At 45.1% G+C, this 26,154-nt stretch overlaps 1 protein-coding gene across 1 annotated transcript in view; it reads left to right on the top strand.

Annotated features, from left to right (window-relative positions):
* Epb41l4a (erythrocyte membrane protein band 4.1 like 4A) overlaps positions 1 to 26,154 on the top strand; it is a 205,800-nt gene that overhangs the window by 132,409 nt on the left and 47,237 nt on the right. The window contains exons 10-12 of the mRNA XM_051163853.1: positions 11,160 to 11,251; positions 12,882 to 12,959; positions 18,288 to 18,409. Of these exons, the coding sequence (XP_051019810.1) occupies positions 11,160 to 11,251; positions 12,882 to 12,959; positions 18,288 to 18,409 (292 nt within the window). The remainder of the gene's footprint in view (positions 1 to 11,159; positions 11,252 to 12,881; positions 12,960 to 18,287; positions 18,410 to 26,154) is intronic.

Below are 26,154 nucleotides of genomic sequence, written 5' to 3'. Positions count from 1 at the left end.
ATCCAATCCTAGAATGTAGAGGTAATGATCATTAACATTTTAGTATGATTGCTTATAGACTTTCTTTTGCCTGCTACTGTGGATGTATCATGTGTTTATGTATGTTTATATATACTTATAAAGAGACATACCCCCATATGGTTGTGTACATCCTTTTTTAGTTGTTTTTGAGATACAGTGGAATCATGATGATTCTTGCTTCTGCCTCTGAAGTGCTGGGATTATAGGCAGGCACCATGCTCAGCGTGTGTGTGCTTTTGCACTTAGTATTGTGTCATAAAGATTTCCTTTCTCGTTATATTGGTATTTCTTTTCTTGTTATATTGGTATACCCGTGCCTGCTTGGAGTTTTGTAAGTCCTCTTTCTATGTGTTTTACTGCTTTGTTCTGCTATCGCAAATGTACGCTTTCTATTATGTTTTCTGACTGGTTTTGTTTTGTGTTATTTTATTTTTAATTGTGTGTATTTGTATATGGTTGTGTGTGGGTATGTGCACATGTGAGTGCAGCAGAGGGCATTAGATATCCCTGGAGCTGGAGTTACAGGAGGCTTGAGCTGCCTGCAGTGTGTGGGTGTGAGCTGCCTGCCATGTGTGGGTGTGATCTGCCTGCCGTGTGTGTGTGTGTGTGTGTGTGTGTGTGTGTGTGTGTGTGTGTGAGCTGCCTGCCGAGGGTGCTACGGACCGAACACAAGGCAGCACTGAGGCATCTCTCTACTGTTCCCTTGCCTTTTCTCTTCTCTTTCTTTTTCAGTTTGGAGACAACGTCTCAATCTGTAGGCCAGGCTGGCCTCAAACTCCTAACAATCCTTCCACCTCAGCTTCTGAGCAACTAGGATTACAGGTATGAGCCCCCATACTCAATAGCCATGAGTTTGGAATATAATTCTTATAAATTAGATACCTCTCTAATGACATAATTTTTTATGAAGATAGGTCACTTATGTAACGGAACTTTTAGGTGACTTTATTGGGTTCTTTTACCTACCACCCTTCTCTACCCCAATCCCTTCCTACCTACCAGTACTAGGAGGGAAGGAATGGTAGAGAGGAAAGGGGGCATAGATCGTTTTAGACTACTTCCTGCTGATTAGGGGCATCGAGTTTTCTAGGGCAAGTTTGACCTTTGTCATCAGGATATCTCTAACAAGCAACAGCAAATAGCAATCAGCAACCAGCAAAAGCAGCAGCAGGGAGCAGCAGCAGCAGGGGGAGCAGCATCAGCAGGGGGAGCAGCAGGAGCAGGGGAGCAGCAGCAGGGGGAGCAGAAGCAGCAGGGGGAGCAGCAGCAGCAGGAGGAGCAGCAGCAGCAGCAGGGGAGCAGCAGCAGGGGGAGCAGAAGCAGCAGGGGGAGCAGCAGGAGCAGGGGGAGCAGAAGCAGCAGGGGGAGCAGCAGCAGGAGGAGCAGCAGCAGCAGGGGGAGTAGAAGCAGCAGGGGGAGCAGCAGCAGGAGGAGCAGGAGCAGCAACAGCGGAGTAGCAGCAATGGGAGCAGCAGCTGCCACTTCTCTGGGGGCTGTGGCAATTTTTACCCTCTGAAGAGTCCTCAGAATTCCAAACACCAAACTATCTGCAGCTAGCAAATCCATGGCCTTCCTAAAGCAGGAAACAAACCATAGTTAACTGCTTAGGACAGTCTGAAGCAGCCCCATATCCCACACCTGGGATGAAAACAAAAACATATTCACACAACATAACTGGTTCTTTTAAAAGAGACTTAAATTTTTTGATTTAAAAAAAAAAATATTCTTTTAAAAAAGATTTATTATGTATACAGTTTTTGCCTGCATGTATATTCCTGCACACCTGAAGAAGGCACCAGATCTTATTATAGATGGTTGTGAGCCACCATGTGGTTGCTGGGAATTGAACTCAGGACCTTTGGAAGAGCAGCCAGTGCTGTTAACCTCTGAGCCATCTCTCCAGCCCCTGGGTTTTGTTTTATAAGCAACTAAAATTCTCACTACACACCTGCTTCTGTTATTGCTGTTTCTCACTTGACTGTGTTGGTCAGGCTGTCTGTAAGTGGTAAGTGGCCTGGCAATGGAAGGCCTTCTTAAGTCTGGGGGTGTTTGTGCCTTTAATCTTCCATCAGCAGCGAAGGCAGGAGATGGCGGCCTTCTCGCGCAGTTGGAGTACGTAGGGGCTCTAGTTCTACACTTAACCACCGAGGTGCTTTGGATGTGGGGAGAAAGAAGAGTCCTGGGTCCTTAGCAGTGCTTGGCTTGAGAGGCAGGAGAGATGCAGCCCTCTTCAGACAGGCAGGAAGGCTGTGTGGGTAGCGCCTGTGTGAGAGGAGGCCCAGCAACCCTCCTCGGCATGAGTGAAGTGTGGGATTTCTTCCAGGCATCTAACTAGAGATACTGAATAAAAACCAGACTGTAGGAGTTTAGAGTTCAGGACCAGGATCACCATAATATATGAAGTTGAGACTCCTTAGCATATCCTGGTATGCTAGTTTTGATGAAATTTGGGGAAGAATTCAGAACCAGTTTTTTCGGCTCGAGCAACAGCGAGAAGGCACAGTTCCTAACACCAAGCTCGTAACCTGGCATTTAGAATACAAACTTGTGGGCTATGAGAAAGAACGAGTAAATGATCCTGGGAGTGCTTTATGTACAATGCACCGTGATACTAAACTCAGCTAAGTTTAGCATTGCAGGGTGTAAGACCAAAAGGTTCCTGGCAACACAACCAAGAGTAATTAGGCCTACTGGCAGAGCTTGGGAGAGCGTTCACCTGAAGCAATGCTGGCCAGGAGTAGTTGGTTTACATACATGGAGTTCTTCCACATAGTGACTGTATCTCACTTACTGCATAGTTACTGTAAATTTTCTCATTGTGCTACTTGACCTGATAATATCCTCCATGCTCCATGCCTTCCCCCCATGTGGCAGGCTTTGGGTTCGCTCCCTTCATTCTGGGGTATTTTCATAGCATTTCTTTATCTTTTATGAAATGTATGTTTTAAACACTGTCTTGCCCTGCCATAGTCAAGCAGAGCGCTGTCTTCCTTGCTTCTGTGCTGTTTTGTGGTTAGACTGCATTGTGCATTCCTGGCTATCTAGTCAGGTTGGCAAGGAGACACATCGTGACCATCTGATGGCCCTTCTTGTCTGTTAATGTTTCATCTCCCGGCTACGATACCATCTGATTTCTCCAATGTATAATTCCTGATGGGGGTAACCTCACCCCCATGCTAGGAATTAAGTATTCTGCAGGAACACATGATAAATCAGAGCAGGCAGGTCTCCTCTTGTCGGAGTTTTCCTGTAAACTTAGTACTCACCAGGAATTTTCATCTAAGCCAGTTCTTTATGACAGTGATGAGGATGCCGGTCTTCATGGTGCTGCCAGTCTTCATGGGGATGCCGGTCTTCATGGGGATGCCAGTCTTCATGGTGCTGCCAGTCTTCATGGGGATGCCAGTCTTCATGGGGATGCCGGTCTTCATGGGGATGCCGGTCTTCATGGTGCTGCCGGTCTTCTTGCTTTCCCATTCCCTCCACGTTACTTCTCAGACCTCAGCATTCCCTGTAGGCAGGAGCCCGACCCTCTCTCCCTTTCATTTAGTCATCTGGTTTGACACAGATTTATTAATCTTCTCCCCTCAATGATTTATGGTACATCCCCGCACCTAGAGGTTTTGATGTTCAGAGATTCCTAGATTTGATTAGTGGGAGTCCCTAGCTTGGCCTCTGCGCTCCTTAGATCTGTCCCCATCATTATTATAGCACTTTTCCCCAGTGTGCTGTGACATTTAGATTCTTCTTGTATCAGTTTTGCCCCCAGCTTAGGACCAGCCGCCTCTCTAAAGATCCATGGTTCCTTGCAGTCGGAAATAGTCCAGATCTTGAAGAAAGGGGTGATTATTACTCCTTGATAACTTTTCTGCCTGAGCTTTTCAGTGTCCAAAACTAGAGAGTCTATGCAAGCATGCATATAGACACTGCCCAGAATGCACATACATGAGCTATAAATGTACACAGATGTGCATATACGTGTATGTCATTTAGAAATTATGAGCTTGCATTATACAGGCCTCCTCCTTACTGTCCTCGTGCCCTTGTTTGGCCATTAGAACCTTTGCTTCCAGTATCTGCACATTTAGTCATTTGCTTAATTCTACATTACACGTCAAGTAGTTCTAGAGTTGCTTTGGTCAAAACACCAACATTGCAGTTCTTTCACCCATGTGCAAGGACCTAGGCTGTCTTGTGTTCACAGTTTACTTGGCTCCCCCTCCCTCCCTTCATTCCTTTCTTCCTTGTTCATTGCTGTGCTTGTATATTCCCCTCAAATCGAATTAGGTTTATTTATTTCCAGTTATGGCTCCTTCTGCCTTACATTCTTGCTTGTTTAAGCCTATGTTTTAAATGTGTGGAAGGTTAGCATTCTTCTAACAGTTGACACTGTACAGGAAGGTTTGCTCAGAGGAGCTTCTCAAACTCCCATACTCCTTCAGAACTTTTCTCACCTTTCTTTGAAGCTATTGAATTTTAATGCTTTCTAGTTTGTTTTCCCCATGTTTTTTTTTTTAAAGAAAAGTGTGTGTGTGTGTGTGTGTGTGTGTGTGTGTGTGTGTGTGTGTGTGGTGTGCTTGTGTGTGCATGTGCCTACACAATATTCTCTCTTAACTTGAAGGTTGCACGTATAAAGGTATTTTACTTTGCTCCTTATTTTTCTCTTAGACGTAACTCTGTTATCAGTCCATCAGGAACTTTCTGTTTCTTTTCGTTTTTCTTCTGTGATGCTGAGGTGGAGCCCAGGCCTTGTGTATGCTACACAAGTACTCTCCTGCTGAGCCTCACCTTTCCCTCATCCTCATAAGCTTCAGTGGGTGTGAGTCCCATAATGTATCCACCTCACTGCTTGTGCTTCGGTGCTCAGGCATTTAAAAAATATTTTGTGTTCCTTCACCGAGTAACTGTCCATCTGTGTGTTTGGAGTGGCCGTGAGGCATCCATTCTTTGGAATAGGATTGTTCAGCCAAAGGGTAAGTGCCTATGTGCGCTTTCTGTTTGACATTTCCGCATGTTCCTCCCTATCTCCAGTCTCCTGTCAGAGTTACACAGTTTTGCACTTTGACCCACAATATGAAAGTACCTGAAATACAGATTATGAAGTGTGGCCCTCTTGGTAATATTTAGGCCCTGATGCCTTGTAATATTTTTGTTCGAGTCTTTCATAATTAATGGCGAACTGCTGGGGTTGTGCTCAGGTAACATGACTTAAGTTCAAGTCCGCTCGCTACTCACTAGCTAACTTTGAGAAGCTCCCCATTACTGTTTCACCTATGTCCCTTACCTGTAAGTTGGAGTGGAGGGTGTGATGTGTCCTGGCCCGTGGGACAAATCGAACCAGGGTTCACCTGAAAGAGGGAGTGGGGATTGAAAGTGGGCTACAGAGATGCAAGAAATAATGAGCCAAGTCTGGAAATTTCTGATCAAGACTCTCTTTAATGCAGACGAGTAAGAATAAGTATAGCAAGGTCAATAGGATCTATTCTAATCCCTCTCTCACTAGCCCCCAGGCAAGAATACAATGGCCTGAGTAGTTCCCCGTAAGAACTTCCTTGGTCCTCTGGGTGGTTCCCAGTAGGGACTTCCCTACTTCTTTCAAAGGTAAATAGTTCAAGGATAGCTTAGAACACAAGACCTCCTTCTGCAAAGGTCTACAACTCAAAGGTCACAGCGTGCAGCCTAAACACGGGCTTTCTAACATGGCAGAATTTAGCACTGGCTCCCCACAAGGGTGCGGGTGGGGGTCAGGGAGGGATGGGGGGATATATATATGGTAACATCTACCTATAGAAGCCATAGTAGACTGAAACTGCCTAGTCCAAGACTGGTATGAGATGAGCACCCAGTCTGAGCTGCTCACTTGTGCTGTCTTGGCCCCTGACGTAGCCTCCTACGAGATCACGCTGTCCCGCCGCCACCCACCCTTGCCTTTGGCTAGCTTGTGCCGGCTCTGGAGGGAAGCCTACATCTTTCAGCCCACGGTTCCTTAATTTGTTACTTCTTATGTTGACTTTCTCTAAAATTAAAATAGACCAAACCATTTTTTTTTCAAAAGGAGTAAATATTTTAGCGTGACGACTATCAACTCCCATTAAATGTAAATAAACGGGTTAATCCATTAAAAAACTCGTGTCTAGCCCGGTGTTGCTACCCTCACTTTAACAAATGCAATAGTGTTACTCAGCTGCTTGCTACCAACAGTTTGCAGCTGAGCTTACCCACTCAGCTATCTTCCCGGCCCTTGTTTTATTTCTTTGGCTGCAGAATTGTTAACCAGGGTGACGTAGTGAGGCCCTGTCTCAAAACACAAGCAAACAACAACATCCAAAGAAAAGGTTATGCTATATATTTTTCAAAAGTGTTCAAAACTGATGTGAACATATGTGCGTACATACATAGAGATGAGTGTTTGTGTTTTCCATCTTCTCAAACTGGAGTACTTAAAATATACTTTCTTAAGACACAGTTTCTTTGTCCAAATTAATTAGGTAAACATCCCAGGACCTTGTCTCGTGGACATTAATAGTACACAGGGCCACCTCAAACTGTGAGCGATTACCCAGAATGCCCCATACTTCTTTGACCATAGACGCCTGTCTGCCCATGCCTTAAGCCACTAGTGTAGTGAGAATTAGCCATTGGGACTGGTATGAGATGAAGAGACAAAGCGTGGCTTGGAAGAATAAGGCGAGATACACGTAGGGCTTTAACATTTTTTTTTCCCTGACTCTCTTTTTCTGAGGAAAAAAAAAAAAAGTGGCATTTAAAAAAAAAAAAAATCAGGTTTCAACTTGGATTGCCTTGAGGGAAGAGTAATGAAAAATACGATGAAAGCCACTAAAACAAACATCATGCCAGGTGTCTCATGCTTGCCGGCAACTCAGTGTTTAAAACAGCAGTGGTTCAACCCCTAAGCATTTGAGAAGATGAACTTCCCTCATATACTTAAAATCCAGTATGTCTGGAGTGAGTTTCCAACTGCAGAGTGTGTACATTTCCCCATTTCACCACTTGCCTTCGTTTTGTGTTTTGTATTTTTCGAGACAGGGTCTCTCTGTGTTAGCCTTGGCTGTCCTGGACTCACTCTGTAGACCAGGCTGGCCTCGAACTCACAGCGATCCGCCTGCCTCTGCCTCCCGAGTGCTGGGATCAAAGGCGTGCGCCACCACGCCTGCCTTCACTTGCCTTTGTTTTATCAGTAGTAGAGAAGGAAGTTATCATAGTCATTTGTCATTTGTCACTGTGCTTCCCTGCCCCACCCCACTTCACACCTAAAATAAGTGTAAAAGTACAAAATACTTTCATAAGTCCTAAGTAGACTGAATGCAAAACTTCCCACTCCTCAGTGAGGCCTGGGTAGGAAGTCTCTCTGCCACAGGCCTGCAGGGATTTGTGGAATGACTGTAGCTCACCATCCTTAGAAACACATCTCTTTTGTTTTTACAGTGGCCTATGCAGCATATCTTTTAACAATTATATTTATTTATGTCTATCTATATGTGAGTGTTTGTGTATGTGTGGAGACAGAGACACGTGTATGCCAGAGTACACATGTGGAAGTCAGAGGACAACTTGTTGGGGGTCTGTTCTCTCCTTTCTGGGGGTTGGAGTCAGGTCATCAGCATATACCCACTAAATGACCTCATTGGCCATCGAAGCCGTATATCCTGACTTACTTCTGGTGACCTTGGATGTGGGGATTGTTGAATAGGATTTTGAATGTGCTTGTACCCATAATTCCAGAGTGATGAGAAAAGGCAAACACCCACCTGTGGCGCAGTCTCCATAGAGACAAGGAGAAGCCAGATGAGCACCGGACTCTGTGACACCTGCTCTTGTGTCAAGAGCAAAGGCTTGAGAGACACTGAAAACAGAGTGGCTCCTGACGCCTAAGTGGCTGTGCCACGTAGTGTAAACTGCTTCAGTGAGCCTGTCAATGGTGTCAGATAAAGAGCAAAAGCGAAGCAAAGGAGTCACACATGTGTGTGTGTCTCATGCATGCATGTGTGCACGCACACGCACACGCACACACACACACTCATCTTTAAGCCCACCAAGAGAGACATCCAGCAGCAGTGAGCAAGGAGACCAAGAAAATGAAAGGTGCTCCGTTGGGAGTTTGTGGATATAATACAGATTCTGGATTCTTAGAGGTAATGCAATCAAGAGTACGTCCCAGCGTGATTCTCCTCAGAGACCCCAAGAACAGTGAACCCACAGTCTGCCTTAGCTACAAGATAGCTAAGATATTAAGCTTGGTTAATGTAGTAACTAAGGAGAACAGATGTAGCCAGCAGCACTGCTTGTGGCACGGATGACTGAGGCTTTAACAGTATTTGAGTAGTTTAGCAAGCCTTGGATGCTGGCGTAGGGTACCTTAGCTCTCATTCATAGTGGCTTTCTTCCGTTTGGCTGCTGAGTGACAGGACTGGAAATGTGGGAATGACCATGTTTGTTTTGAAATGGTCCGTAGTGCCTTGTCAGCTCATTGGCACCAGCAGTACATGACAAAAGTACACAGAATGCACTCGGAATATACCTGGCTCTCGTTTTAGAAGCATTAATCTTCCTTTGGTATTCGAATCAATCTGTCAGTAACACAACAGAAAATAGGCAGCTTGTTTGAAGCCTTCTATAAATGGGGAATGAGTTCGTACTTGAATTTGTTCATGGCAGGGGTAATTAGGAGGCCTGTGGGAGGCTCCTCTGTTTCTCTAATATGCCTGTGCCCAAGAAAAGTTGAGAAAAACCAAATTCCACTTGGATTTGAGGTACCTTTTATCTTTTCATTGGCGATGATAGATTAAAGTATATATTAAGAATTAGGTATCCTTTGACCAGCTTTCAATAAGAAAAGCAAAATAATGCAGACACTTGAAGGACAATTTAAAAAACAATCCAGGGGAAGTTTGAAATTAGGAGGAAATATAGTTTATTTTAAAGAGCGAATAATTCTAAACTTCCCCTGTACTTTTGGAGATCTGCACTCTATGTGTAAGTTTTTGAAAACTTGACTTGGGTACCTAAATACCTTCTTGCTGGATGCTTTTGCTGAAATGTGTGTTAGAGAGCTTGTTTTCAGAGGCTGTTTCCACAGGGGGTGAGGCCCAGGGTGCACTGCCATGCATGGTGTGTCCACTATGGAGAAGTGCAGGGAGATATAGTCCCATTCCCTGTAGAATGCACTCACAGGCAAACCTTGAAATGAGTTACCCAGAGAAGACAATGTAGTTAGCGCAATCCAGTGTTGGCCAGCTCTGGAGACAGGGACTGGTGACAGTGACAGTGGGAATCCTGTGGTGTGTGTGTGTGTGTGTGTGTGTGTGTAAGAGTGATTGCTCTCTTAAACGTTCTAGTCTTTTCATGGGAGCCTGCGCTTTCTTGCCCTGCTCCAGTCTCTGCTCTTCTCCAGCTCTGTTCCTATCGGTGTTGAGGTGAAAGGTGTCGTAAATTCACTGAATTTTGTTGTCATTTTATGATTCTACGTCTTACACAAAAGTCACCAGATAGTCTCACTGTGGAAAGCAGTAACTGCCTCTGAAGCCCATTGGCCTTTCTGTGCCCCCTGTCTCTCCCCAATCCCTCTGACACCTTGTTTCCTGGCTCATTTTGATCCACCTGCCAAATGTCATCTTGCGATTCACTTTTACCACCCACCATCTCTTCTGGCCATCTTATGCATTCTCCGGGGACAGTGCTTGTGTCAGGGTACGTGACCTCTCTTTTGAGTGGGGCACCTGGTGCTTACAGGCCCACTTGGCATTCTGTGGGTGTTTTTTTTTTTCTTTTATTTGTTTTTGTTTTGTTTATTTGTTTGTTTGGTTGGCTTTTTTGAAACAGGGTTTCTCTGTGTAGCCTTGGCTATCCTGGACTCATTTTGTAGACAAGGCTGGCCTCGAACTCACAGAGATCAACCTGCCTCTGCCTCCCGAGTGCTGGGATTAAAGGCGTGTGCTGCCACCGCCCAGTTCATTCTGTTGGTGTTTCAACCTAATATCTTGGCCTGACCTTATTGTCCATTATCTTGTTTTCCCCGTTTGCTGTCTACAGATAGTAACACCCAAAGAGAAAGCCTGAGAACTTCCCTGAGCTTCTCCTTCACCTCCTAAGGTTGTGGTACTGGGCTGGCTTTGCCGCGATGTGAACCGGTGGCCCACGTTTTACACACACACTCCCAGGCTGGCAGCGTCATTCCAGCTGGGTTTGGGAGGGATTTCATGTATTCAGTGTTAGATTCCTTAGAATCCATAGAATACTCATTCCATAAGGATTGCCGTGATTGAGACTGGTGTTTGATTTTTTAAATTTGAAGCTAAATTATCAATATGTAACCTTATAGAGCTTACGAGATTCATTCTGTTTTGTTTCGATTTTCCATTTAGTCATTTCAAATAGCATCCCCCTCCCCCACAAAATAGAGTTACCTTTACTGCTTTCTTAGTTTCTTATGTATCAAATAACCACTGGATTAAAATGGCAATTACATTTTTTTAATACTATTGTGTGACATGCTCACTCTATCACAAAATTTAATTTTATTCACCCAATAGTTCAGTGCAGTGGAGGTTGCCGCTCTCTGAGGCTCTTTATGGGACTCTCCAGACAGAGTTTAAGTGTCATTTCCCCACCTCTGTAAGCAGAGGGGTTAAGCACTGTATGTGCGGGCATGTCCCTCTTTATTAGGAATTGAATTCCATGGTAAGTGTTTTGTGTACATGGTGACTGCTCATGACAAGCAGGCTTGTAGGATTCCTGTACTATTGTCTGAGTTATCCATAGTAATGAGATGATGCAGAAGGAGATAGGAAAGGCAACTGCACTGAGATTTAAGTAAGAGTTAGGTTTCATAATGGTAGCCAGTGGAAAAGAGTTTTTCATTTGTTTGTTTGTTTTTTGTTTTTTTGAGGCACAGTTGTTTCACTGTGTAGCTCTGGCTGTCCTAGAACTCACTCTCCAGACCAGGCTCGACCTCACAGAGACCAGCCTGTGCCACTACTGCCCAGCATGGAAAGTAATACTTAATGCAGCCCTCCAAAAATAGCTGTATTTCGGTACTAATCTCTGTTATCTGAGTTTCTGTTCTGCCATCTGAAGAGTGTTACAGCCAGTAATCGGTGTTCTCTCCCTGTCTCTTTCAGTGTAATGAAACCTCATTCTTTTTTGAAACTCGAAGCAAAACTGCTTGCAAGCACCTCTGGAAGTGCAGTGTCGAGCATCATACATTTTTTAGGTATGTTAACGGAACATTTGTGTCCCCTGATGCAGTAAATGAAGGTGGTGTTTGATGTTTCATAGCATGTATTCCTCTCTGTGACTGTGGAAATGTTTCTCTAATTTACTCAGCTCCTCGTTCTCTCGGCTTCATTAATGCACATCTGTATACATATGTGTTTGTGTTCATATGCGTATACACTTAGGTTCAGATAGATCTGTGCTTACACTGTAAGAAACTTCATGTAAAAATCTCAGAATCACTGAGCACCTGTGTGACACGGGTTGAAATTCGGTGTTTTGCTGTGACTTGCTGTAGTTGAAATGCCTTGAAGTGTCTCAGGGCCAAGTAAGCCTCTTGCCTCTGCCTCCCACGTGCTGGGATTATAGGCGTGTGTCATCACACTCACTTAGTGCATTATTATGGGTTTTTAATATTGTTTCATATCCTTCTGAAGTTCAAAACAAAACAACAATTTTAGCTGACAACACATTGTTTCTTGACTCGGGATTGGATTTCCCCTTTATTCCCGGACTGTTTGTGTGGAACAGTTTCCTTTGTATTGGGGATATCACAAAATGACTGTTCATCCTGCCAGGCACAAGTTCTAACACCAGCACAGGAGACAGAGGCAAGCAGATATCTGTGCATTCCAGGCAGCCTGATCTATATAATGAGTTCTAGGCCAACCAGGGCTACATAGTGAGGTTTTGTCTCAAAAGAAAAAAAACAAAACAAAACAAACAAACAAAAAAAACCAATCTTTGTATAGTTTGTAGTAGTCAGTTAGGGGAGAGGAGTAGCCCAGAAGCCTAAGACTTTCCCACATTCATTGGCTCTGGGCCCAGGATCTGTCCATGGTGGTGTCTGTTGAAAATGCCCTGAAATGAGAGATGCTGGACCGTGTTGTACAAAAGGAGTGAACCATCTGATGTGCTTAGCAGCCTTCAACCGTCTCACATGAGTAAATTAGAATAGTGACAAAATTCCCAAGGTAATATAAGAAAGAATAAGGTGAACCAGCATTATCATTTCCTAGAGAACTTCATATGGTATGAGTATTGGATATTTACGTGCAGAGCATCCCAGAGTGAGCGGTGTCTTGAGCTTAGTCACCGGGTGTGTTCTTGGGCTGGACAGATGGCTCAGTTGTTCAGTGAGCTTGCTGTCATGTCAGAGGACCTCAGTTCAGTTCCCAGAATTCATGTCAGGCATCTCAGAGCCACCTTTAAGTCCAGATCCAGGGTATTTGACACTCTCTCTTCAGACCTCCATGGACACCTGCACACAAATATGCACACATACTTAAAAATAAATCCTTAAAGCTAGGTGGCAGTGGTGCTGTAATCCCAGCACCTGGGAGGTAGCAGAGGCAGGTTCTGAGTTCTCTGAGTTCTGAGTTTGAGGCCAGCCTGGTCTACAGAGTAAGTTCCAGGGTAGCTAAGGATACACAGAGAAACCCTGTCTTGAAGGAAAACAAAAACAAATTTCTTAAAATAATAGCTGACTTATTTCCTCCTAGTATGTAGAATAAGTAAAATATTTTGGCTATATCTATTAAATAGTTTCCTGTATATAGCTTTGTATTCAAATGTTGTATAAATACTTGTATTTACAAGTCTTTGGTTTTCTTTTTAAAATTAATTAGAATGCCAGAAACAGAGTCAAATTCATTGTCAAGAAAACTCAGCAAGTTTGGGTCCATAAGTTACAAACATCGGTACAGGTAAATGATATCCCCCTCTTCCGCCCTTGGGGTATGTGCATGTAAATACATTTTTAATTCAATTACCTACATACGGGCAAAATGAAATATGTGCCTCCACCCCCAGCAGTACCAATGTGCTGTGTAAATAAATCTCTCCTGACAGAAATGATTTTCCAGTTTTAAATGTGTTTAACATCCCCATTAGCTCTGCAAAGTTATGGGCTTTTGGAGCACAGTAGGATTTATTACGTTCAGGATTTCATTTTGTTCTAATTAGCAGTTCTTTTCAATGGTGTCCCATGATTGTGAAACAAAGCAGATATTCTGGATTGTAACTGACTGGTTGCGATGTTGGAATATTCAGGTGATCCCACAGTGAACACAACGTATCCTTCCTGCTCTAACGTCGAAACACCGAGCTTACGTGCATGTACAGCCTGCTTATAGTAGTGCTAATTATGCATTAGCTTTGTTGAGTGTTATGTCTTTATTGTTTTATACTCTCTATTGTTTTAGTTAATGATTTCCACCTTCTGTGATGTTGTCTACAGTGAGGAAATGGAGGCTTAGGGAGGCCCAGGACCTTTCCCCGGTAACCCAGCTAGGAAGCAGTGGGACCCATGACTCCACGGCTTGTGCTTTCCATTGTTAGAGAGGCTCCGCCATGCAGCGGGGTGCTTAGCGCTCTCTCTGTCTCTCTCTCTCTGTCTCTGTCTCTCTCTCTCTCTCTCTCTCTCTTTCGCTCTCCCTCCTTCCTATCCCACCCTTCTCCTTCTCAGAGAAGAAGAGGACCCCCGTGGGTACCAACCCACCCTGGCACCTCAAGTCATAGCAGGACTGAGCACATCTTCTCCCACTGAGGCCAGACAAGAGAGCCCAGCTAGGGGAAAGGGATCGATTGAAAGGCAGGCAGCATAGTCAGAGGCAGCCCTGCTCCCTTTGTTGGGGGACTCACATGATGACCAAGCTGCACATCTGCAACATATGTGTAGGGGGTCTAGGTCTGGCCCATGCAAGCTCTTTGGTTTGTGGTTCAGTCTCTGTGAGCCCTAGTTTAGTTGACTCTGTAGGTCTTCTTGTGGTGTCCTTGACTCCTCTGGCTCCCTTAATCCTTCTTCCCACTCTTCCACAAGACTCCCCCAGCTCGGCCTGTTGTTTGGCTGTGGGTCTCTGCATCTGTTTCCATCAGCTGCTAGATGAAGCCTTTCAGAAGACAGTTATGCTAGGCTCCTGTCTGCAAGCAGAGCAGAGTACCATTGTTAGTTGATAGTGTCGGGGGTTGGTTCTCTCCCATGGGGTGAGTCTCAAGTTGGGCCAGTCATTGGTTTGCCATTTCTTCAATCTCTGCTCTTTCTTTAATGCCCGCCTTAAAAGCAGGAATGAGCCCTGTATTTTGAAAAAGCATTTGTTTTGTTTAAGTTCCTTCTGGTTCAGTGGAGAGCCATGGTGCTCAAGGCTCATGGTGTTAGCATCCCCTGCCCTTTACAAAGACTCAGCTTTGAGCACTCTGCCCTCAAAGAGATGCAGCATTTCTCAGGCAGAGAAGCAGCCCCAGGCCTAGAGAAGCCAAACAGGGTGCCGAATGCCACCCAGGAGATCGGAGGGTACCCTGTCAGCTGATAAAGGACATTACCTGAGGAAATGCTTCCACAGGACACTTAAAAGGAAAGTTGGGTTTGCAAGACCGCAGTATGGCACGTCTTCATTCTTCTCTTTAATGACCCACTTTGAAGCCTTAAATCTGAGACAGGAGACAACCAGTAGGAATGGCCAACCATAGATGGCCAGGACTTCCTATGAATGTGATATCCAGTATTTACTTACTTGGTGACTAAATATGTTTTATTTATTCCTAGGTACTTTTGATTTTGTATGAAGGTTTTAGTTGATGTGTGAATGTTTAACCTTCAGGTTTTCAGACTTCTTCTTTAGATAAGAATATAATTATAAAATATTTAAGAAGATAGTATTTACTTTTACTCTGAGAACAATGAGTAGTATCTAGTATTGGTGCTGTTTTTCCAGTCGTGGTATTGCCAAGGCTAGAGAGAACATGCTCAAATCCATCTCCTTGTCAACAGACTGCGGCTAGTGTGAGGGCATCTGTCTTAATAGTGCTTAGATGATTAAAATTATAATCATGCTGTTTAGCATATGCTGGAGGTAGTTGACTTCTGCAAATGTAGCCACACCTGATTTCTCAAGTTTATTAAATGCAAATGTTATGTCTACTGGGAATTACTATTAGAAATTATTTTATTGGATTTTGCATATTAAATATAGTTTTTTCCAAGTATGCAATTAAAGCTAACCTTTGCAGAATTGGATGCTTTGCTAAATCTGCTATGATTTCATGGGTAATACTAAATGCCTGGTAAAGCTTAATGAAACCGAAATCTATTTATTTGTGTGTAATAAGCACTAACTTCATGCCACCTGTGGGAGAGAGGCAGAGGTCAGGCAGGCCACGCCTCTGATCGCTGGGTGGTCACTAATGTAGGCTGTTCAGGGACTAGACTTGGCAAACTAACATCCTTTTAAGCAGTATCATATACCTGCTTCTTTGCTAAAGTAATTTAGAGATATCCTAAAATGAATAGTTCTGGAGTACACTTTTAGGCTGTGAGATGGAGGCAAAGGCGCCATGTCCCAGGCACTACTGTGTGTGTGTGTGTGGTGTGAGAGAGAGTGTGAGAGTGTGTATGTGCATGCTCATGTGAGTGTTGTGTGAGAGGGAGAGGGTGTGTATGAGTGTGTGCGTGAGAGCACATGTATGTAAATGTGTGCTCATATGAGCATCCACATGTGTGTGTGCATGCTCATGTGAGTGTGTGTGAGCATGTGAGTGTGTGTGTGTGTGTGTGTGTTTAGGGTGTAGTGTGTTTCTGCAGGGGCTCTTGTGCTGTGTATATGAGTGGAAGAAGACAGCCCTTCCAGTCTTTTCTATCTTAGGACTTACAAAACTCCTGGGTGGTTCATGCAGCTTTTAAGAAAACTAGTTATGATTTAAGAAGGGGGAAAAACCACTCTGAGTGATGTGGGACAATCAGGTTTCAAAATTAAATTATCAAGAAGGCTGAGCTGAAGTCTGATGTTTTGATTCTCTTGTTTTTTTTATTGTGAGGGACCAGTAATCTGAAATGGAGACTGATTAAATCTTTGATTAAGTATTTTGTTACATATTGCTATCGCCTTATTGGAGTCTTTTGAAAATCAGCCTTTCCCCTTGTCTAGTGTTAAGCTCCTTAAAAGCAAGAGCTGCAGGAACTTCACGGGAGTTCTGAGAAGCCGAGCCCGCTCCGTAGGAGTGAGCCATAGGCACGCTCGGGTTTCCTGGTTCTCAGCGTCCCCGCCTTGGTGCCAGGTGCTTTCCCAAGCATGGCTTATTCGATCTGCACAGTGGCCCACCAAAGACGTATCGTGTCCTCGATTACAGGACAGAAACTGGAGTGCTCCCCTGGGAAAGTAATTAAGCTGAGGACCCTTAACCAGCAGATCTCTGGTACCTTCTCCTGTTGTTTCTCTCTCCTTCGCTTTGATCCTGAAGGAGTGTGGCTTTGCCAGCCAGAACAGAGAAGATGGCATTGCCAGGGTGTGAGGGGGCATGGAAGTGGAGAACCTCACAAGTGTGCCCCAGTTACTTGAAACAACAGAGAAACAGCACACTAGACGAAGAGGTACAGAGTAATAGAGATGACGAAGAGGGGGCGGGCTGCAGAGATCTTTACAAACAAACAAACAAACAAACAAAAGCACAAACAAAACCTCAAGGCCCAAATGGCTGGGGAATACAGATCTGAGTTTTCTGTGGGGCTTTGAATTTCAAGTTAAACATCTAAGTGTGTGTTCCTTCATGCTGCACACTGATGTGTACTGACCAGATGGGGAGTCTGAGACCTGGGCTAGACCTGGGCTGTGTGTAGCCTGTAGCAGCAGGTCAGCTGATGTTTCTGGACCGTTATCTTATTAATCTCGGGGAGCTATTTTATTACTTTGTCCCTGAGAGAGAAAGAAACTCAGAAGAAAATTGAATAATAAGATATAATCTCATTATAAAATGCCCCAGTGGTCTGTATATTTAGTTATATATTTATGACAATGGTTTTTTTCCCTCCGTGCAGTGAGGTATACACTATCCAAGCCTTTTTGACACCACAGACAGGGTAGAGTAGGTAGACCGAGTCTTGATGCTCCACATAATGGTGGAGTCGTGTCTTTCTATGGAGCTCTTTAAGCTTTTGAGAAAAAGAGCCTCTGCACATGGATGCCTCTAAGCTAGAAGAGGGAAGCTTTATTTTGGTTTATAGTTTCAGAGATTTCAGTTGAAGGTTAGCTGGGTCTATAGCTTTGGGTCCCGGCTAGAAGCATCGTGCAGCGGGAGTGTGTGGTGGGACAGACTGGTGATTTCATGCTAAAGATGGTGGGGGGTGCGAAGTGAAGAAGAAAGAGGGGACGGAGAGGTCTGGGTCAGGTATATCCATAGTCACTGAAAAGGCACACCCCAGTGTCCTGCTTCCTGCAGCTAGGCCCCACCTTCTAGCAGGTGGTTGGGCTATAAACTAACAGATGGGTTAAGCTATTGCTGAGATTTTTAACTTCACAGCATAGTCACCTATCATGTGGGCCGCTGGCTAGAGGCCAGACCTTCAACATATAAGTGTGTGTGTGTGTGTGTGTGCATGCGTGCCCGTGCGTGTGTGTATGCGTGTGCGTGTGTGCACGCGTGTGCGCGTGTACACATGTGTGTATGCGTGTATCTGCATGTGTATGCATGTGTGCATGTGGTATTTAAACCACAATGCCAGCCCAGGAAAAGAAGCTTGGGCTCAGCTCCTCACAAGGTCTCTAGAGACCTTTTTTCTATCTTCCTGGACACACGGTTTGTTAAGTGAGGAGATAAAATAAATGGCTGATTGTGCCAGGACTCAGAAAAAGAGTCCCTCTGGCATTGCTGAGGATGCCTCCCTACTTGAGTGAGCACAGCATGAGGCAGTCTTGTAGAAGCACTCTTTGCATGGTTCACCCACCTCCACTTCTCTGGTGTTCCGCTGTGGACCTCAAGGCTATCAGCAACCTGTATTTCTAGCCTGTCCGTCCATCTAAACATAAACCTAAGCTTTGGTAAACCTTGGTCCCTCAGCAGGCTCTCCCCTTACTTTAGTGCTGCTTTCCTGGTCAGTAGTAGAATGGACATCAATTAATGACCTCCGAGTGCTTTGGCCTGTTGAATCTGTGCCCCGCTCCCACCCCCTCCCCATCTTTGCAAGATACTCTGACTGGACTGTGTTGAATTCTGTGGCCATCTGGTTTTATTTTTTTTGCTAATCAAAATGTTGCATTTTCAAGTGGCAGGACAGCTTTGCAAATGAGCCGAGATCTGTCTATCCAACTTCCCCGGCCCAATCAGAACGTGGTGAGGAGTCGAAGCAAGACTTACCCCAAGAGGGTGGCGCAAACGCAGCCAGCTGGTAAGTGGTCAAAGAACCCATGGCATCCAAATGATCTAGCACTTTCTATTAAGCTGATGTGAAGCATGTCCAGGAAGTGACTACAGTTATCGCCTCCTTTTACTTTTTTCTTGTATTTTGAATGTACAATGTGCATGTGTATATGTGTGTGTGTATGCTAGCATTTTGTGTATGTGAATGTGAGTGCACACATGGCACGGCACACATGGAAGTTGGGACAACTTTGGGTGTTGGTCCTTGCTTTTTATCTTGTATTAGACAGAGTCCCCTCTTTTGGTTGCTCATAGCCACACATACCAGGCTAGCAGGCCTGTGGACTCCTGGGGACCATCCTGACTCTCCCCCATTTTGTTGTAGGAGCACAAGGATTACGGATGCACTATCATGCCCAGCTTTTACTTGGGACCAGGGGGTTTGAACCCAGGTCCTTACACTTGTACTTCAGATGCTTTGGCCACTTGGCCATCTCCCTAGCTCTGGTGTCAGTTTCTAAAACTAGAAATTTTAGTTCAACTCTGGAAAGTTTCAAACAATAGTAATTATAATTACTTAACATTATTATTATTATTATTATTATTACAATTATTGATGTTATTTTCTGTATTTTGGAGGAGTAGGATCTCATACATCTCAGCCTGGCCTGGACTATATAGACAAGCCTGGCCTTGAACTCAGGTGGATCGCTGTGAGTTCGAGGCCAGCCTGGTCTACAAAGTGAGTCCAGGATGGCCAAGGCTACACAGAGAAACCCTGTCTCGAAAAACCAAAAAAAAAAAAAAAAAAGAACTAGAGTTTCTACTTATAGCTCTGGCTGTCCTGGAACTATGTAGACCAGGCTGGCCTCAATCTCACAGAGATCTGCCTGCCTCTGCCCCTCAAATGCTGGAATTAAAAGGTGTGTGCCACCAACCCCAACGTGGTGTGTCATTTTGTCATTCATTCACTGCTTCCTTCCATCCTCACACCAAGCTTGTGAAGGCAGCGAGTGAGTTTGTTGTATGGCCCCTGGGTGCGGGAATGAGTGACACCTGATTTGCCTTTTCTAAAGCCAGTTCAACCTGTCTGACTTTAGATCTCCTCCTCCCATTGTCTTGGAGACACAATCCTTTCTGATGATTCTATAGTGGTAAAAATAAGCCATGAGTTAAATTTGCAGCACAGTATCTTGCTATGACCCCTGCTTTCACTGAAAAAGGACCCTAAGATTGCGAAGACAGTCGTGTCAAGGTCGCTGTGGAACAGGTCTGCTGATTGCTCTGACTTAACTGCTTGTCATGAGTCCAGTGAGATAGAACACACTGCAGCACTCACGTGAAATGGATGTGTTACCTACTGCTCAAGTAAGAAGTGGGGGGCGGGGAAGGGGGCGCAAAAGTAGCCTAGAGTCCTCAGTGGGCTGGTCTTTCTGTGCCTGACAAAGCTTCACGGGGCAGGTAGAATCTTAACTGAGTTTGCCTCACTTCCGCCACACCCCAGGGACTCCAAAAGGCAACATAACTGTATTCTGTACACAATGGGTCACATGAGGCACCAGGCTAAAGCTTGGACAGGTGTCTAGCGTGCAGGGAAGAGTTGAAGAGCCCAGGCTGTCCTGGGAAGGACCTTTCTGAGTCACAGTGTCACCTCAGGAATGAGGGCTGGGTGTGAGTTACTTCCTAACAGCCCACGACATTCCCCACACACCTGACAGTCCTGAAACATACAGACAAGGAGACCTGGGGGTGTCCAAGGCCACCCAGAAAGCTTTTCTGCAATGACACGATAATTCAGTTAAGTCAGTGTCCTTAGCATAAACTCCTATCCTTCTAACCGTTGGTTGTATGTTTTATTTTCATTTTTTTTATGTGAACAGTATAAAATCCCATTGTGCTGACTGTCCTGCGCTTATGATTAATAGGTAAACTTCCCACTCTGTAGCACTTCTGAAACCCCATTTCCTTCCCGTCTAAATGTCTTCCTTTTTTATTTAGCCGAATTATGCACAGGGGTGTGGGATTACCGGCCGGGCAAGGACAGCTCTCCAGTGGCTGCAATCCTGTGAAAGGACAGGGGTGGTGGGGTCCTGAGTGGCCTCTAGTCCTTATGCTCAGCAGTCACTGTGGGCTCTCCTGTGCAAGCCCCTGCCTCTCAGGCCTGTGGAGGAGGAAGCTGCTCTGACAGAAACTGAGGCCAATGGCGTCTAAAATAAGCTCTCCTAGGCCCAGAATCCCAATGGCTCCTTTCTGTTCCCTCACAGCTTTTCACCCCGGTCTCTGTTGCTAGGACACAGTCGTCACTAACTGGCCCGGAAAGAAACAGTAGTTTTCATTTGCTATGATTTTTTAAAAACTAGGTGGGGCATACAGTGCAATGGTAAAGTATATCAGGCCCTGGATTATATCCCTAGAGCTAGGGAATAGCTTAAAAATTTTCACTGGCTAAAAGGAAACAAAAGTACTAATATATAATGTTGCTATAGTTATTTAAAGTATTTGACAACTATGATGGCAGAAACAGATTCCTTGCCTTTGCAGTATCGAGGATTGAACCTAGGCCCGCGTGCTTTGCCGCTGGACTAAATCCCCAGGTTTCTTTTTAATTTTTATTTTGGGAGACAGGAGAGGTGGCCTGGCAGTTAGGAGTACTTGCTGCTCTTCCAGCTGTTGTTTTTTTTATAGATCGAATTCTATTAATATGCCCGCTATGTTTTAGAATGAAGGCTTTGGGATTCACCAGCGTGCGTTTTCACCTCTCATTTCACATTGATGTATAATTACCAAGGTGCATAGACCAGAGTTAGTTCTTGGTAGTTTGTGCTTTTGGCTTAGAGTGTGCCACTTTTTACTTTAGAAGACAGTCTTTTATTCCTTCAGAAGAGAGAACAATTCAGTGTGAGCAGATGACTTGCCCCACTTAACCCGAACCCCAGCTCTCTGGGAGTTCAGAGAACCTTGTATTCATCTCTCAGTCAGGAATAATAAATGTCTGGTGGCTTAAAGGTCATTGTGTTTAGAAGCTGCCAAGCGTAGGCCTTGGCACCTCTATGAGGAAGTACATTCCAGAGTCAAGATTCTGCACCTCGCAGCCTGCTGCCCCACCCAGGAGAGGTCAGTGCCAGGGCAGGCAGCCAGAGCATTCCTGCGAATCAGGGCTGCCTCCCTGAGTAGAGCCCCGGTGTGGGGAGCAGGAAGGGAGGGGGCAGGCGGGAAATGTGAGTGTTTTTCACAGTCCTGTCTCTGATAAGGCCTTGGCAACTCAGGCAGGTGGGTTCTTGTCAGAGGTGTCTGCTGTAAGTAGGCAACAGGGACAGACTATCTAGGTAGAACCCAGAATTGGCTGTAAGGGAGTAGTATCCGTGAGGCCAGCAATGCTGTGATTCCCTGGGGAGGCACTTAGCTTCTTAGAAACATCCTGCTGAAGGATGAGGCATCTGCAGTACCATCTAGATCACAGAAAAGCAAGCCTGGAGTGGGGGATGGATGGGATGGAGGGGATGGAAGAGGTTGGAGAGATGACTCAGTGGTTAAGAGCACTTGCTGCTCTTGCAGAGGCTGGAGTGTGGTTCCCTGTACCCACACTGCAGCTTAAAACCCACCTGTAATTCCAGTTGCAGGGGACCCAACGCTGCCTTCTGGCCTCTGTGGGCACCTGGAGCGCACATGGTGTGCACACACACACATGCAGGCAAATATTCATACACATAAAATAATTTGGTTAAGCAAGACAATGTCATTGCTTTTCTGGCTCCGTGGAAGGGGATCATGAACACTGTGACCAAAAGAATACAAAAACAAGTTTTGAGTGAGGGTCCTTGGAATGGATTTGCAAGCAGACAGTGACTGCCTGGGCCAGGGCAGCAGTTTGTGCTCAGGAGAATAGATCCACTGTGTATTCATGAATCATCTAGTGTCTTAGGAAGCATAAAACCTGGATACGTTTGTGTACTTTTCAGAATTTAAAATGTTAGTGATTAATTTCATTAAAAAAAAAACCAAACAAACCTGTGTGCTAAATGAGTGATAGAGTTGGTTTGTAGACTGCCTCTTTGGGATCCCTGATTGGCAGAGTTGGGGTAAATGGTTGACATACCCCATGGCCATGAGATGCTTTCACCCATCTTGGGACTCCCAGTAGGCTTTTTCCTTTTCTTTCTTTTTTTCTTTCTTTCTTTCTTTCTTTCTTTTTTTTTTTTAGCCCCTGGGAGAATCCCATTTCTTCCAACACTCCATCACTCTTGGCATGAACACTTTGTTATGAGTAGGTTTTGGTCAGCCAATTAGAGGGAGTGATGTTGCCACACAGCTCTGGACCATGGCTAACATTTCACCTGCAGGTAGTTGACTCGGCGTATCTGTTGGCTGCATCAGGTAGGTGCAGCCAAGGCAGGAGAGATGGAGAAGGCTTTGATGCAGTGAAGAGCAGTCTCATATATTTCAGTGTGGCTCTGGGCTGCAGAAGGGTCATGTCAAGAAAGAGGCATTTGTTGGACACTTGCTCTGGCCGTGTAGCATGTTAGCTGTGAGCCAGCAGAAACCTAGAAGAGCGAATGGCCATCAGGCCTTTAATGGTAAGGCCGAGAAGAGGGAAGCTGTGCGAATAGGGACTGGTGTGTCATCAACCCGAGGCAACGTGGATCCAGAAAATATGGAAGCCGGATCTGGGAAACCTGCATTTGGCCTCAGAGGTACCTGCCATTAGGTGTGTACTATTTAAAGGCACATAACTACTTTGAGCCTCAGTCTTGTCCGTCTGCCAAGCAGAGATGTTTACCTGCTGGACGCTTTTCAAGTTCATCGTGTGCCTGGTGGCTGCCCTGCTTGAAGGAATTTGTTGCTAGTCCTACTGGGTGCACTTTCACATTAAGCAGATAACAGAAAGAGAACAGACAAAGAAAGGACAAAGGTTTCAGGGGGGGTCAACATTGTTGAACAAACATCACAGGGACACCAGGGCTCTGGATCGAGGACTTCTTAGTACGCTCAACAAGTGTACCTCTGTCGCATGAGCAGGCTGTGTCATAGGCACATGCTAACTACCTAGATAACCCAGGACACAGAAACTGGCCTAGGAACGCACAGTGTTAAGGTCTATGTATCTGTCAAAAGAAATCTAAGAAGAGCGCTTGAATTTGTGTTGATATGATGCCACAGCCTCATGATACTTGCTGTGGGCAGCCAGGCTCCAGGAGGAGCCCACCAAGGAAAAGAATGCTAGTAACCATTAGAATACAAGGATTGCCACACAAACCACTCAAGCACCAGTGTCAGTGAGATACTGATGGTTTATTAGAATGCCACACCCCAAGACTGACCATGGCCAGGGACACAGTGGACTCTGAAGCCAAACTGTGACATTGGTCTGCTTCTGAGGCAGGCTTTTATAAGAAAAACCATAACCAGGCAACAAGAGGAAGAGCAGCATTGTATCATTTTGACCAGTTAAACACAAGAAGAACCGATTTTTTTTTTTTTTTTTTTTTTTTTTTGAGCACGATGACCAGGTCGTTAGATAAAGCATTTTAAGCTGATTGGCAAGGATTTAGAGTAGGAGAGCTCTTGGAGGTTTTCTAGCTCTCTGGGAGTAAGAAACACAGCAGGATGTTGCGGCCTTAACTCTAATAGAACATTTAACCCAAGCAGAACATGCATTTATCATCTATTGTTTTATTCTAAGCAGAAGGCATTGAACCTTCCAGGTCTCAGGCATGTAGGGCCTGAGAACTTGAACTGAATTTCACCTTAAGATCAAAATGGAGACTTGGAGTCAAATGGTTTGTGATATGCCAAGAGCTGTGTTGACAGGAGCTACAGTCATGCTGGGAACTAAAGCGTGTCACAACGGAGGGGCTGCAGGGTTTAAGCAGGACAAGCAGGCTACAACAGTAACTAATGTTTAGTGAGCGTCCTATGTGCCCAGCTCTGTACGTGCGCTCTACAGATGGCATCCCACGCGTTTCTTTTAGAAGATGCTACGACCCTGAGCGTTTAGGTTAGACAGTTGGAGCGTGGCCTTGTCTGCGGACCAAAGAGCAAACATGGCTGTCCTAAGTGTATAGAATGATCTTTGGGATACAGCATAAGCAAGGAGTGGGAGAGGGGACAAAGCAGCCTAGGCCCGGGTAGTGACTCATACACTCCTGGTGTGTGTGTGTGTGTAAACACACAGAAGTTATTGGTGGGGTATATATGTGCAGAAACACATGCAGGCAGGGTATATGACAAGTCAGTAATAGTGGTGGCCTACAGAGGGGAAGTGTTTTGGAGCAAGTGGAGAATGGGAGGAAGATCTATTTTATTTGAATTTTTATCTAATTTGTTCGATGTTGTAACTTTAAAAGGCCTGGTAGATAATTGTCAGGAGAGCAGGATGCTAGAAAAATGGCTTCAAACATGAATTTATTTTTCCAATAGAGATAGCTTCCAAAGGCTATGAGCTAAGGACACGGATATTATTCTAGAAAGTATGCAATGTGATTCATAGAGCAATTAATGGTACAATACTAGAAAATCTTACAAAACCCGAATGTCAGGAATGTTTTCAGTGTCAAGAAGCCAACAGAATGAGAGAAGAAGACAAAGAAGGTCAAAGGCCCCCCCACCCCACCCCCAGGCTCTGAGAGGGGGAGGCAAGGCTACTGAGCAGGGAGCACTCCGGGCTCTGGATCCGGGAATCCACGAGTCCCCAGCAGGCTAGGAACAGTGGCGTTCTCTCTATGAGCACGGCTGTGTTTTCACAGCCAGGAGTCGGGGACTTCTGTGCCTGTGCAGCTTGCCCAGTGTTAGAGAGGATTGCAGACAGTGCTTCACGGAGAAGGAAGTGCTCTTGCAGGGTTGGAAGTAGGTTACGTTGCAGGTAAGGAACCAAGACCTAGGAGGTGAAGTGGCCGCTGAGGGTATCTGGTTCCTCAGCTTGGAGGCGGATGTCTGGCTTAAAATCACTCGGGGCTGGAGTCTGGAAAAAGTGAGTGGACGGAGGCTGAAAAAAGATGAGGACATGCTAGCCCTCACACCTGTTGGGCTTTTCGTGTTTGTCTGTCTTCTCCGGGTCAGGCAAGGACAGGAAAAGGAAGAAATTGGTGTTAATTCTCTTTCCAGGGCAGGGGAACAAAGCGGCTGAACCTACGCGGCTGTGCGGTGGCTGGGGAGAGAATTAACACGATGCTAACTTTGTTTTGGACAGAACGCGATCCGGGCTCTACTTTTTCCAATGTGACAGATTAGCTAGATAATCCACTGAGATCATATCTCTGCTTTGTCTCCAGCCTGAGACAGGGATGCTCTGAGGAGAATTTAGGTTGCTCGCTGCTTCATTATGCAAAGCTTTCCGTTGGGAAATTGTGCAGTGGTGAATGAAGAAAGGAAAAGGGGAATGCGGGAAAGGCATATGGCTGTAAATAATTTCTGAATAATTTCTGGTCCAACTGTAACAAGACGTTACAGCATAGGCCTTCATCCCAATACCCATCAAACAAAGAACTTGAGTATGTAAAGTTTAAGGACTCCTGTTGTCCCTAAAGTTCTCTCATGTTCCCTGGTTTACTGACTCGGAGTTGGAAGGAACAAACTCGAAAAAGATAAAAGAGCCTTTAGGGGAAGTGCCACTGTCCTCATGGTTGTTGCCATTTCAAAAGCCTCATGGATCTGTGAAAACTATCACCCCAGACTGTGAAATATATCTTTGTAGGGCTGGAGAGTTGGCTCAGTGGTTAAGAGTGCTTGCTGCTCTTGTAGAGGACCTAGGTTCCATTCTCAGCCCCCACATGTTTG

This window comes from Acomys russatus, chromosome 20 (genome assembly GCF_903995435.1).
Source record: "Acomys russatus chromosome 20, mAcoRus1.1, whole genome shotgun sequence".
NCBI classification, from domain to species: domain Eukaryota; kingdom Metazoa; phylum Chordata; class Mammalia; order Rodentia; family Muridae; genus Acomys; species Acomys russatus.
This window is presented reverse-complemented; position numbering and strand designations above follow the sequence as displayed.